The 14,798-nt window shown below is 41.5% G+C and overlaps 1 protein-coding gene across 1 annotated transcript in view; it reads right to left on the reverse strand.

Moving 5' to 3' along the window:
* Positions 1–14,798, reverse strand: part of LOC107749409 (peripheral plasma membrane protein CASK-like) — a 36,402-nt gene that overhangs the window by 4,049 nt on the left and 17,555 nt on the right. The window contains exons 14-26 of the mRNA XM_016564554.1: positions 12,331–12,411; positions 8,703–8,891; positions 7,646–7,724; positions 7,369–7,454; positions 6,246–6,314; positions 6,073–6,141; positions 5,795–5,830; positions 5,229–5,267; positions 2,889–3,085; positions 2,698–2,813; positions 683–748; positions 502–582; positions 79–281 (exon numbers count right to left, since the gene is read on the reverse strand). Coding sequence (XP_016420040.1) covers positions 79–281; positions 502–582; positions 683–748; positions 2,698–2,813; positions 2,889–3,085; positions 5,229–5,267; positions 5,795–5,830; positions 6,073–6,141; positions 6,246–6,314; positions 7,369–7,454; positions 7,646–7,724; positions 8,703–8,891; positions 12,331–12,411 — 1,311 coding nt within the window. The remainder of the gene's footprint in view (positions 1–78; positions 282–501; positions 583–682; positions 749–2,697; positions 2,814–2,888; positions 3,086–5,228; positions 5,268–5,794; positions 5,831–6,072; positions 6,142–6,245; positions 6,315–7,368; positions 7,455–7,645; positions 7,725–8,702; positions 8,892–12,330; positions 12,412–14,798) is intronic.

A 14,798-nucleotide genomic window follows, 5' to 3' on the forward strand; every position in this document is an offset into this window, starting at 1 on the left:
GCTATTGCTACAAATATACCCCAGCGACTTAACACTGCTTTTGTGCTGCAGGGTCACGAATGAGAGATGCGTCTGTACCTGCGGCTCCACGTCCAGGATGACCACCATGCCCTGCTCGTGGATCTGGCGGATGGTCTCGAGGCGCGTGCCGTACATGGCGTCCTCGTGGCTGCCGTACTCCAGGTAATCGTTATTGGAGATGTCCTGCATCATCTGGTCATGTGACACAAAGAAGTAGTTCTTGCCGTTCTCCTCGTCCTTCTTCGGAGGTCTGGTGGTGTCTGTCGGAGAGAGAGAGAGAGAAATTGTTCATGGAATAATAAATGTTGATTTGTTCTATTTTAATTATATATACACATGCATGCATTTTTTTATTATTTATTATTATTGTTATTTTATTTATTTATTTATTTTTAGTAAGAGAGAGAAAGAGAGAGAGAGAGCGGTCAGTGGACAGGCGGTTCATGGCGAGCTGCATCAGGCGTGACGCGCGTCTCTCACGTGGGATGGGATACGCAAATCTTTCGGGATGTTTTGCCATGAGAGTGTTCTTGATGTGTCTCCGGCCGACGCCATGAGCTCCTGCAGACACAGGAATCAGCGCCACTGTTACTGAACTGAACTGAGCTGATTAATGACTGATTCACAGCTGAAACAGACCTGACCGCGTCAGAGCTCTTACCCAGCAGCACCAGCGTTTTCCTCTTGAACCCCGGCAGCTTCACCACCTCTTCATACGTCACCAGATCTAGTTGGTCGAAGACTGGAGGAACGAGAGACCTGGATCAGTGACACTGGACTGTGTGACGGGCGTTAGTGTCAATCAGCAGGAAACAGGAAGTGATGTCATTCAGATGTGATGAGAGCTGGTGAGATGAACTCTGGGGTTGCTTTAAGATGTCTTTTAATTAAACTCAACTAAGAGATTCACTGACTCGACCTTGTGGAACATGAAATGAGACGTTTAGCAGAATGTTCATGCTGCTCTTTCACAGCAGATTAATCGTACATACTTTAACTTTCCATGTTAATCACCAAACTATCATACGGCTTCAGATGAGCAGGAACATTCTGCTGAACATCCCATCTGTGCTCACACGGCTTCAGAGCAACACGAGGGCGAGTAAATGAAGACAGTTCACTAGTGAGGGTGACCTGCTCCTGTAAAGCTGGAAAACACTACAACACTCCTGCCCTGATCTACAGAGCAGTCTTCAGATTTGAGTTGCTGGATTTCACAGAAAATCATGTAAGGTGTGATGGACACAGAATCTGATTCCATCCAGTCGGACGATATTAAACACGTCTGATATTTTGAGAACTGTTTGATTTATCATGCGTCTCAGAGCAATGAGATCCGTGTTTCTGTGCGAGTTTGTCGTGAAAGTATTACTGTAATATGAACTAGTGATGAGTTATGGCTTGTACTAATCACAGATGGATTCATGACTCGTGTCGTAGTTTAAGCTCTTGATTAGTACTTGCCTTAACTCATCATTAGTTCATATGTAAGTAATATTAAATCTAGCTATTAGTGCATGGTTATGTTGAAGTGGTGCAGTGTGTTCCAGCATCAGTCGAGCTCCTGCTCCTTCCACATCAGCAGTCAAAGTCATCAGTGCTTTTCAATAAGACGTGACTGTGAGGAAGTTCTACAGCCCTCACAGGAAGTGACAGAAGCTCCACGGCAACACAACACTGTCAATCACATCGACTAATTTCAACAACAGATCTCACAAAAACAGTGAACTTCCTTTACTAGTTGCCTGCTTGACATGGGTAACATAAGTAAAAACACAACAACCTATACTTAAGCAAAAGGAGATTGACATGATTAGTTACTTACATGCGGGAGGCCATTAAAGGGAGACAGCGTGTAAAATGAACAGGGGTCAGTTAAACACACATTACAAACACACACACACACACACGAGCGGCGCTGGAGAGAACAACACCATGCTGCTGAACACACACATATGAGCCATGTGCTCACACACACACACTCACACTCGGACACACACACTCACACACACACACACACTCTCTCTCACACACTCACACAGACACTCACACACTCACTCACAGACACACACACTCACACACACAGACACAGACACACACAGACACACACAGACACACACACCACTCTGCTGTTACACGACAACATCACAATCAGCACAGAAATCGCAGACGAAAGAGACGCCACGCTTCACTTCAGCTTTGTTGTGGCCACGACACAAGGACTCATGGGAATGTGATCACATGACATTACACTACAAGACACTGAGTCCATGAGATCATTGTGTTGAGGAAAATGATGTAATGTGATGTCATGGTCTTGAGATCCTGATGCAGGAACATGATTTTAATAAGTAAACAAACCTGCATCACCATAGAAACCTGGGATTATCAGAAAGGAAGATAATTAATAAAATAAAATTTTATTTAGAATTAAGAATGACAGTGCAGCATTAAGACAAGGCTACATGTATATTATAATACATTATATTATTATATTATATCTTGTTCCCATGGCATAATTCAAATGTTTTAAGAATTTGCTATAAATATATATTATTCGATTCTTAATAATGTATATATTTTGCCATAGTGCATTTTCTTGTGGCCACGACTTTAATGTGTGTGTGAGAGTGATTATTCTGATGATGTCATGATGGACGGTCCGCTGCTCATTACCTGCGTTGTGTTTGGCTAAGTATTTGTCTTTGTACTGTTTCTTCTTCTTGCCGAACCATGTGCAGCTGGCCTGCTGCTCCTGCTTGGTCTTCTCCATCGCTATACACGCCACACGCCTGACGACACACACACACACACACATGAGACCAGGCCTCGCTCACACGAGTGCAGCTGTGGTCTGTGTTTCTCACCACTCCTGCAGCTCCGGCGAGGGAATGAGGCCCGCCGTGCCGTTCTTGGTGTTCTCCAGTTTGCCCTGCCACCAGTTATGATCGTCCTTACTGATGATCTGGATGATGTCACCCACCCGGAAACGAACGCCAGCCTCTTTACAGGGAATCAGGTCGTCTTTAGCAGGATCGTACTCGAACTGCGCTCGAACGTAAATCTGCAGAAACACACGAGTGAGCGTTAGAAAAATGAGATTCATCACTGAAACTAGTAAAGCTTATAATTAGGGCTGTCCATCGACTGCAAATTTATTTGGAATAAATTACATCAATTAATTACATAATCATTATTCTTACGATTATTCTTATCATTAAGACAATATATCCAGTAAAACCATTCAACTGTTCAATTCAGATTTGCTTTGTCATTTTTTATAATTGTACTAAATGAACAGCCCTAGTTATGTAACTGCATATAACACACACACACACACAGACACACACACACCACTCTGCTGTTACACGACAACATCACAATCAGCAGAGAAATCGCAGACGAAAGAGACGCCACGCTTCACTTCAGCTTTGTTGTGGCCACGACACAAGGACTCATGGGAATGTGATCACATGACATTACACTACAAGACACTGAGTCCATGAGATCATTGTGTTGAGGAAAATGATGTAATGTGATGTCATGGTCTTGAGATCCTGATGCAGGAACATGATTTTAATAAGTAAACAAACCTGCATCACCATAGAAACCTGGGATTATCAGAAAGGAAGATAATTAATAAAATAAAATTTTATTTAGAATTAAGAATGACAGTGCAGCATTAAGACAAGGCTACATGTATATTATAATACATTATATTATTATATTATATCTTGTTCCCATGGCATAATTCAAATGTTTTAAGAATTTGCTATAAATATATATTATTCGATTCTTAATAATGTATATATTTTGCCATAGTGCATTTTCTTGTGGCCACGACTTTAATGAGTAAAAAACCCTGCATTACCATAAAAACACTATATATTATATTATATGACATTACATTATATTATATTAAACCTTGTTCCTGTGACAACGTTTAAATTATTAGTGTATTATATTATTAAATTATTAATATTATATATTTTTAGGCCACAATACATTTTCTCATGGCCATGAATTTAGTGTATAAAAAAAACTGTCACCATAGAAACCTGGGATCATCATAAATGAAAATGATTAATAAAATAAAATTTTTATTCAGATCAATTAAGAATATATAAAGCAGCACTTAGGCACATTGTTATATCATCTTATACCTCATTCCTGTGACATTACAAAAGTTTGAATAATCCGTTATTAATAATATATAATATTAATAATTTACATAATACATCTCAAAAAATAAATCTGTAGACACAAGTTTTCCTCTTTGAGGGTATTGACTTCTCTTAATGGGATTTTAACATATTACGTATTATAATTGAATACTTCATTTCAGTTAGAGTAGTCATATATTATAATATGAAGATATAATTAGTGGTGTTTTGCAAATAATTTGGCTTCTTTGAATGAATCATTTAAATGAAGGGATCACAACACAGCATCTTCAAATCGCACAATTAATGTCGTGACTTTGACAAAATGATCACAACACAACATGTTGTCAACAAAACTGAGTGCAGTGAAGAGTGAAGCGAGTCGTTTCGTGAGCAGCAGTGTGTCAGACGCAGTGATGCTCAGTGTGTGTCAGCAGGTGGCAGCGTCTCTCTGATCTGATCTGATGTCAGTAGGTCACAGAGAGGTCAGCGCATTCACACACAATTCAGCAGCTTCAGACATCCAGATTTACAGTCAATATTCAACAAAATACTGTATAATAAATCTTCTGTCAGTAACTTACCCATTTCAGATTGTTCAAAAGCTATATTTAAAACCGTGTGTGTGTGTGTGTTTGTGTGAGTGTGTGTATGTGAGTGTTAGAGTGTGTGAGTGTGTGTGTGTGTGTGTGTGAGTGTGAACGTTTTTGTGACAAATGAGGACATAAATTTGTATAATGACAAAGGTATGACATAGGTATTACAAGGAGAAGGTGACTTTTCAGGACATTACCCCATGTCCCCACTTTTCAAAACGCTTATAAATACTGACAGACGGCACGGGCGTGTCTAAGAAGCCAATCATCTGTGAGGGGCGGGGCCAATCACACTACTAGGACGGACACAGACGTGATTGGCAGGTGGGTTAGTGTCATGTACCATCACTATGGGATGCTGGGAGAGTCTATAAGCACCAACTAGAGAAGCAAAGCCTGATGGGAAATGAATCCGGCTCAACGGCTCTACTGGATCTGAGAAACTCACCTTCCGAAACATTTTATCCTTGACTGCAGGTCTGGAGATCTAAGGGTTTGAAAGCATCACACACACACACACATCATGCAGTAGAACAGACTGACGTGGACAGGAAACGGCAGGACGACGCAGGAATCGCATCATAAAGCAGTAGGCTGACGGGACGGGCATTAAAGGCATATTCACACCCAATGCAGGCTTCTCTTTCAATCAAAAATATGCATTCAAAAATTCACCTGTCAATAAAGTGATGGTTTTTTCTCCATCATCAGCGACAAAAAATTAAATACCCACACTGGTTTTTATGAAGCTTTCAGCTGCCAATAAGAGCGCAGGTCTTATATGAGAGGCAGAAAAGGGAATAAACCTCCAGAGATTGGGCCTGTTGAAGGGAAGCGAGTGAGAGACAGATCGCTTTCCTTCAGGTGTGTCAACGTTTTTTCAGAATGAAAACATCTGATTGAAACTGAAAAGCAACACAGTCACACGTGTCTCTCGGTGTGAAGAGATCTTCAGGAGGAGCAGCTGAGAGACACACACAGACACACACTCACGACGGCAACACAGACTCTCACCTGTCTTCCTTTGGGCTGGATAGTTGATGGCAGATCCTGCAGAGAAATTATTACCTTTATAAACCACTCGATTACTACATCAACTATTAGTTTCAAACACAAATATTCTGTTTTGAAAAAGCTGATGGACACAAACTGTTACGACATTACTCTGTTTCTGTGCAGAGTAACGCAAGAAAAGGCCTAAATCTTCATCGGCACCCATAATGCATTGCGCTGTAACAGGTTTGGGTGCGCGTGCTGTGGTTTATTCTGACACAGAAGATCTGGAGTCTTACTAAGATGGAGCTGGTGACACTGGAGTGGCCGTTCGCAGGAGACTGTCCGGACAGATCAGGCGAATCTTTCTGAAATGCCACAGTAAAACAGAGTAAGATGTGATGTCATGTGTACATTTTGTGTTGATATTCCAGGAGTGGCCAGCGTGTGGCGCTCTGACAGGAACACTTACATCACAGGACAGAGACTGACTGCGGTAACTGGGCACAATTTTGAAGGTGATGCTGCCTCGCATCTCCCGCTGTTTAAAAACAAAACACAAACACGTGACAAACTATAACTGACCGCTGATGTAAACACAGTAACCAGCAGCTCAAAATCACACACTGCCTGACAGATATCAGAGACATGTGTGTGTGAGTGTGTGTGTGTGTGTGTGTGTGTGTGTGTGTGCATGTATGGTGCGTGTGTGTGCATCAGAGAGTGTGTGTGTGTGTGTGTGTGCATGAGAGTGTGTGCGTGTATGTGTGTGTGTGAGTGCATGCGTGTGCATGTATGTGTGTGTGTGTGAGTGCATGCGTGTGCGTGTATGTGTGTGTGAGTGTGTGTGAACGTGTGTACCTACCTGACCATATTTTGGGGACAAATTTGTACCAAAAGTGAGCTAAACCTGACAAAACCTCCGTTTTGGGGACATGCTCGTTTATAAAACAGTTTAAAAATAAAGTATATTGAGTTTTTTTTTTTATGTACGAATGCACAAGCTTTCTGTCAGGGTTAACGTGTGGGTTAGGACGTGGTTATAGTATTTATAACTAGCTGTATATATAAAAGGAAGTCAGTGTATTGTCTTTATTTAGAAAGCAGAGCAAACGTGTTAGTGTCACTTGAGCTTTCAGTATTTAGTCAACACATTTAATGTTAAAGGCCTGGTTTCACAGACAGGGCTTAGACTGAGTCAGGATTGGGCCACAGTTGAATTAGGACAAAACAAGAGCACTGACATATTTTAAGATCAATCAGTGCAAGTTTATTTCATGTGTTTTTTTTCTGGGACTAGGCTTAAGCTGTGAAACTGGAGGATAAAGTCATATTGCACTGATTATAATACCTGTTCTGTTGACATGTTGTCACTGATTAAATATGTTATGATAACTACAAACCCCGGTTAATGCAAAACTAGTTATGACAGGAGGACTAGAGCAGGTGAAGTCCTCTCTGAGGTTATTAGACGGGTCTGGTGGGTTTACTCGAATAGTTACCACAGTGACTCAGTCTTTGCTTTTGATAAGATTCTGATCTCTTGCACTAGTGTTGTTCTGCTCTCTCTCTCTCTCACACACACACAAACACACCAGCATCTTCTGGAGCTGCTCCACCGTCTGATTGGCCACACTGATGCCGTTGATTTCACGAATCTCGTCTCCAACATGCAGCGTCCCTGAGAAATGACAGCGTACATGAGCACAGAGACACACACACACACTCACTCTCTCTCTCTCACTCACACACACACACACACTCTCTCTCTCACACACACACACACACTCTCACACCACACACACTCACACCCACTCTCTCTCACACACACACACATGCCGGTGTTCACGTCAATCACACACACAGCCATACCCTGTCTGTGGATCATCCCGCCGTGCATGATTCTAGCCACGATGCAGTGGTTCAGATCGTTCATCTTCAGAGTGATGCCCTGTCAACACACAATCACACCCATGATATCAGCACACGTCCATCTGCAGCTCTCAGTCTCACAGCGATCGCACGAGCATCACAAACGTCCCTCACGAGGGGATTTCAGTGTCTCATCTCAGTCTCAACCGAATCCAATAAAGTCACGCAACACTACTGTCTGCAGCTGCTTAGTGCTGAATTTAACTGATGAGCTTCACAGATATTGATCTGAACTACACTGAAGGTCTGAATAATATCACTATTGTTTTCTGTAGAGCTGTTTTACAGAAAAACTCGGATTTGTCTTAAATTTTGCATCATCGATTGTGTTAACTTCAGTGAAGCTGCTTTGAAATGATCTGTGTTGTATAAAGCATTACAGAATTAAATGTGACTTGACAGAGTAATAGATTTGTCAATCTGATCTGACATATTTCAGTTTTATTGCACACTTTGCATGCAACACCATTACCACACAATCTTCCACTCCATAAACAGAGGAAAAGATAATCAGACTGTGACACACAAGTGTGTTTGTTGCTAGAAATCAATTAAATCAGAATGTACGCATTTGCTGTTACACATTTCTTGTTTTAGTATAATTTTGTGAATTTTAAATTTTCTTTTTTTGTCTCTTATTTTTTATTATCTCTCTCACAAGACAATGTACCACTCAAAATTCAAAAAAATAAATAAAAAAGTTTTTCAGAAATTGTGGTAACAAGGTCATATAAGACCAATGTAAAATAAAACAGCTCATAAAACATTTACTTTGAGCTCCAGACCTGGAAACATCAGTTTCATTCACTGGCGTTTTGTTGGAAAGTCTATTTTGGCCCTGATCATGGAAAGTAATACTGTATAGAGTTTCTGGTCACATCATTCTGTTAGAGTCTCTTATAAACACGAGCTTATTTCAGAATATCTGACACTGGTCGCTCATGAAACAGCAATGACACGAGCGTGCGTGTGTGTGTGTGTGTGTGAGATTGGGTACCATGGGCTCGTCCGTGTTCTTCTGGAACTGCACCAGGCGCACACGCGTGACGTTCTCCAGGTCCATGTCTCCGCTGATGCTCTCGGGCGAGTCTCCGTTGAGGTAAGGGGACGTGGGTGGAGGCGTCACTCGCAGCGCCTCGTCGCTGTAAACCTCATGAGCCACGACATCGTGCGTCTGCAGCAGCGCCTGCGACAGGAACCACACACTCAGCATCTGCAGCGTCAAACACTCATCTCTGAACAAAACCTGTTCATCAGCATCTGTGGATCAGATCTCATCTGCGTGGACAGCGTGAGCACAAATCATAATCAATAAAAAATAACACAGATTCATGAACAGCCACGACTGCGACAGGAACATGTGTGTGCATAAAAATCATTACACACTCCACAGCTGTAGTTTATCAAAGGTTTACTGTGTGAGTGTGTGTGTGTGTTAGTGTGTGTGTGAGAGAGAGAGTGCGTGTGTGTGTGAGTGCGTGTGTGTGTGAGAGTGCGAGTGAGTGTGTGTGTGTGTGTGTGTGAGAGTGTGTGTGTGCGTGTGAGAGTGAGTGTGTGTGTGTGTGAGTGAGTGCGTGTGTGTGAGAGTGTGTGTGAGAGTGTGTGTGTGCGTGTGAGAGTGAGTGTGTGTGTGTGTGAGTGAGTGCGTGTGTGTGAGAGTGTGTGTGAGAGTGTGTGTGTGCGTGTGAGAGTGAGTGTGTGTGTGTGTGAGTGAGTGCGTGTGTGTGAGAGTGTGTGTGAGAGTGTGTGTGTGCGTGTGAGAGTGAGTGTGTGTGTGTGTGAGTGAGTGCGTGTGTGTGAGAGTGTGTGTGAGAGTGTGTGTGTGCGTGTGAGAGTGAGTGTGTGTGTGTGTGAGTGAGTGCGTGTGTGTGAGAGTGTGTGTGAGAGTGTGTGTGTGCGTGTGAGAGTGAGTGTGTGTGTGTGTGAGTGAGTGCGTGTGTGTGAGAGTGTGTGTGAGAGTGTGTGTGTGTGAGTGTGTGAGTGAGTGAGTGTGAGTGTGTGTGTGTGTGAGTGTGTGTGAGAGTGAGTGAGTGTGTGAGAGTGCGTGTGTGTGTGAGAGTGTGTGTGTGAGTGTGTGTGTGTGTGTGTGTGAGAGAGCGTGTGTGTGAGAGTGCGTGTGTGAGTGCGCGTGTGAGTGCGCGTGTGTGTGTGAGTGCGCGTGTGTGTGAGTGCGCGTGTGTGTGAGTGCGCGTGTGTGTGAGTGCGCGTGTGTGTGAGTGCGCGTGTGTGTGAGTGCGCGTGTGTGTGAGTGCGCGTGTGTGTGAGTGCGCGTGTGTGTGAGTGCGCGTGTGTGTGAGTGCGCGTGTGTGTGAGTGCGCGTGTGTGTGAGTGCGCGTGTGTGTGAGTGCGCGTGTGTGTGAGTGCGCGTGTGTGTGAGTGCGCGTGTGTGTGAGTGCGCGTGTGTGTGAGTGCGCGTGTGTGTGAGTGCGCGTGTGTGTGAGTGCGCGTGTGTGTGAGTGCGCGTGTGTGTGAGTGCGCGTGTGTGTGAGTGCGCGTGTGTGTGAGTGCGCGTGTGTGTGAGTGCGCGTGTGTGTGAGTGCGCGTGTGTGTGAGTGCGCGTGTGTGTGAGTGCGCGTGTGTGTGAGTGCGCGTGTGTGTGAGTGCGCGTGTGTGTGAGTGCGCGTGTGTGTGAGTGCGCGTGTGTGTGAGTGCGCGTGTGTGTGAGTGCGCGTGTGTGTGAGTGCGCGTGTGTGTGAGTGCGCGTGTGTGTGAGTGCGCGTGTGTGTGAGTGCGCGTGTGTGTGAGTGCGCGTGTGTGTGAGTGCGCGTGTGTGTGAGTGCGCGTGTGTGTGAGTGCGCGTGTGTGTGAGTGCGCGTGTGTGTGAGTGCGCGTGTGTGTGAGTGCGCGTGTGTGTGAGTGCGCGTGTGTGTGAGTGCGCGTGTGTGTGAGTGCGCGTGTGTGTGAGTGCGCGTGTGTGTGAGTGCGCGTGTGTGTGAGTGCGCGTGTGTGTGAGTGCGCGTGTGTGTGAGTGCGCGTGTGTGTGAGTGCGCGTGTGTGTGAGTGCGCGTGTGTGTGTGTGAGAGTGCGCGTGTGTGTGTGAGAGTGCACGTGTGTGTGTGTGTGTGTGTGTGTGAGAGAGCGTGTGTGTGTGTGTGTGTGAAGTGTGTCTGTTTGTTTATTTGGTCACTACAGTAATAACACAAGCTGGCTCATCTCACATCTGAGCGGAAAACAAAACCACACGGCCGAGAAAAACTTCTAACACTTCAGAGTCACAAAAGCCATTTGAAACCTTAATGCAAAAATTAAATAACTTAAAAGCAAACTAAGTTACTTCTTAACTGTTGAAGTTTTACATTGTTTACTTTGTGTAAAAATAACAGGTAACATCTACATATTCCTACACACATTTTTAACATTTTAAATTTGCATAAATTAATTAATCAAGAAGAAACATGAACGAACAATGAACAACACTGTATTTATTAAATGACATTAATCTGCATTAATACATACTGTAAAAGTCTTGTTCATTGTTAGTTCATGAAACCTAATGAATTAATGTAATTAATGAAGTAATGCTAATGAACATTACTGTAAATATCAAACATTATAAACACATTCTCAGTCTGGACTATGAGCATCAAAAACCATAAATAATGTTAAAAAGTCATTTATAAGGAATCATTCTCAGAAATCATCAATACACTGATTATTTCTATGGATTAATAACTATGATACTTTGTTATTATTATTTTAAAGCAGGTAATTGTGAGTTTAAGCTGTGTATCAGATAATCGGGATGATCATGACAATCAAACACATTTCAAGTTAAAAAAAATTCTCATTGCTGTAATGCGGACATAAACTATCCATATTTAATATTGCATTTAAAGTTAAAGTACATAATAAAGTTGTATCTTCTACAATTGCAATAAGAATACATCATGCTAGAATTTGTTGTACAGAACTTAATTTATGCTGCTTCTTAATAACTTTTTAATTAATGTTATAAAATAAATAGATTAAGGCTTGGAAAGCTCTGCTCACAAATACATAAGAAAAATACACAAATATCTGCCAATGGAGTCAAAAAAATTTAGTTTTCATTCACCATTGGCAGATATTTGTTCTTGTTTTAAGCATAGACTCACTACATTTTGATCGAAGAAATTAAGGCTTCATGTGTTCAATTTGAATCTCCAGTAAAAGTATCTTGATTTAAGGATGTTTAGACGTTTGAACTGAAAAACAAGACAGAAATACTGAGGGAGAGATTTATTTTGTTGCTGTGCATGCAACATTTAATGCCACGCCTTTATGAATTTAAGACTTTCTGCTTTGATTTAAGAGCTTTTTCAGGTCTTTATTTGTGGAAGGGTGAATTAAAACTTTTCACGACCCACAGAAAGCCTGGATTAATTAAAAAAATGGCATGTTTGAGCTTTATGACTATAGTACATCAACAGGAATTTACAGGATAAACATTTAATTCTCATAAAACAATGTGACAATATCAAACAGTCCTAATGAAATATATCACTGGTTTTGAGGTGAAATATGACCTGGACATTCTTTATAATATTCTCTCGTAAGCGTCTGCTAAACTGATAGGCGTCTCGTCTCGCTGACACCTCATGCTCTGGTTTCAGAACAGAGCGCCGCGTCCGACTGCTTTGACTCACCATGAAATGCGGCTGTGTCAGGATTCTCTTCAGCTCTTTTGCCTCCATGTTCTCAGGATAACAGGAGAGCGTCTCCAACACCTGCCGAGAAACACGGTTCACAGCACAGAACACCACTACCGGTAGAAAAAACTTCTTTAAAATACACATATAAATATTTTTTTAAAATTATGATACGAGTAATCATATGTGACCCTGCAGCACAAAAGCAGTGTTAAGTCGCTGGGGTATATTTGTAGCAATAGCCAACAATACATTGTATGGGTCAAAATTATACATTTCTCTTTTATGCCAAAAATCATTAGGATATGAAGTAAAGATCATGTTACACGAAGATATTTTGTAAATTTCCTACCGTAAATATATCAAAACTTAATGTTTGATTAGTAATATGCATCGCTAAGAACTTAATTTGGACAACTTTAAAGATGATTTTCTCAATATTTAGATTTTTTTGCACCCTCAGATTCCAGATTTTCAAATAGTTGTATCTCAACTAATTTAAAAGCCACAATGACCACAAACATGCTGTACTCCGATATCATCAAGTACTTTCTTATAAAGTCATTTTTAGAAATAATTCGAATTGACCGGTTTTGTGGTCCAGGGTCACATATTAATGTAAACCAGAGCTGAAGATAAGAAGCTCTAGAAGCTCTAGTCGAGTGTTACGTGACGAAGCCTCATATTCTGATCCATTCATCTACTCGCTACGTTCCTTGCGTTTGAAACATGAATGAATGCTGGAAGGTTCTGACTGTGAATGTTCAGATGTATGTAATGTTTGACAAGAGTCTCTGAGAGCACAGATATAAACGCTGCACAGAACATCCGTCAGACGCTCCTGGAGCTGAGAGAGGTTCGAGGAGTGTGTGCCGTGTTGGTTACGCACCTCTTTGGCTCTCTGGACGGCGTCACTGGGCGGATTCCTGATCTGCGGCGACGAGCGGGTGTTAATCTTGTCGTACAGCTGAAACACACACAGTTCAGTTCATCAGTCATATCAGTGAGACCATCAGCTGAACGCATGCATCTCGTGATCTAGAAACACACACACACGCGTGTATATATCAGGCAATCTCTCTCACAGAATGAACTACATTTGAACAGAAGCTTAAAATCAAAGGACACTTTCCACAGTTTGTGTTGCTGAACTGTCACTCCTGAGAACAAACATTTGCCACATTTTACATGTTTAAACATGCATGTGCACACACACTCAATTCAATTCAAGTTTATTTGTATAGCGCTTTTCACAATACAAATCATTGCAAAGCAGCTTTACAGAAAATTAAGTTTCTACAATATATTTAGTAGTAGCTTATCAGTGATGGTGGCAGAAATGTACGGTAAAATTCAGTTAATGACACACTCGTGCCGACATCAGCTTTAACAGCAGTGAATCCTCATTCCTCTGTATTTCTGTCTTGTTTTCCAGTGCAAATGTCTAAAGATTCTTCAATCACGACACATTTACTTGACATGAGCGATGAGCTAAATTACTTAAAACAAGAAGACTTATTTCATGAGAAACTGATCAAAATGAAGCGAGTTTATCATTAAAACAAGACCAAATATCTGACCCAACAGAGTCAGAAAAATTTAATTCAAAGGGAAAACAAGTTTTCATTGAGATATTTGTTCTTGTTTTTAATTTTGATCACTTTCTAATAAAACAAGACTTCATATGTTCAATTTGCGTCTCCAGTAAATGTGTCTTGATTTAAGGATGTTTAGATATTTGCGCTGGAAAACAAGACAGAAACACTGAGGAAGAGATTCATGTTTTGCAGTGTATGCAAAGACTTTAAGACTTTATACTCTGATTTAAGAGCTTTTTAGGCCTTAATTTGTGGAAGAAAACATCATGAGAACAAACATTGTGTGCCTGATTTTACTTGCTTTTCCTCATCAGGATACCAGGAGAGCGTCTCCAACACCTGCCGAGAAACACGGTTCACAGCACAGAACACCACTACCGGTAGAAAAAACTTCTTTAAAATATACATATAAATATTTTAAAAAATTATGATATGAGTGTGTGACCCATATGTGTCCCTGCAGCACAAAAGCAGTGTTAAGTCGCTGGGGTATATTTGTAGCAATAGCCAACAATACATTGTATGGGTCAAAATTATACATTTCTCTTTTATGCCAAAAATCATTAGGATATTAAGTAAAGATCATGTTCCATGAAGATATTTTGTAAATGTCCTACCGTAAATATATCAAAACTTAATGTTTGATTAGTAATATGCATCGCTAAGAACTTAATTTGGACAACTTTAAAGATGATTTTCTCAATATTTAGATTTTTTTGCACCCTCAGATTCCAGATTTTCATCTCAATCTTTCAATCTTTCCATACATCAATGGAAAGATTACTTATTCAGCTTTCAGATGATGTATAAATCTTGATTTCGAAAAATTTACCCTTATGACTGGTTTTGTGCTCCAGAGTCACATTT

The sequence above is a fragment of the Sinocyclocheilus rhinocerous genome, unplaced genomic scaffold (assembly GCF_001515625.1).
Source record: "Sinocyclocheilus rhinocerous isolate Xijiao unplaced genomic scaffold, SAMN03320098_v1.1 scaffold79, whole genome shotgun sequence".
In the NCBI taxonomy this organism is placed as follows: domain Eukaryota; kingdom Metazoa; phylum Chordata; class Actinopteri; order Cypriniformes; family Cyprinidae; genus Sinocyclocheilus; species Sinocyclocheilus rhinocerous.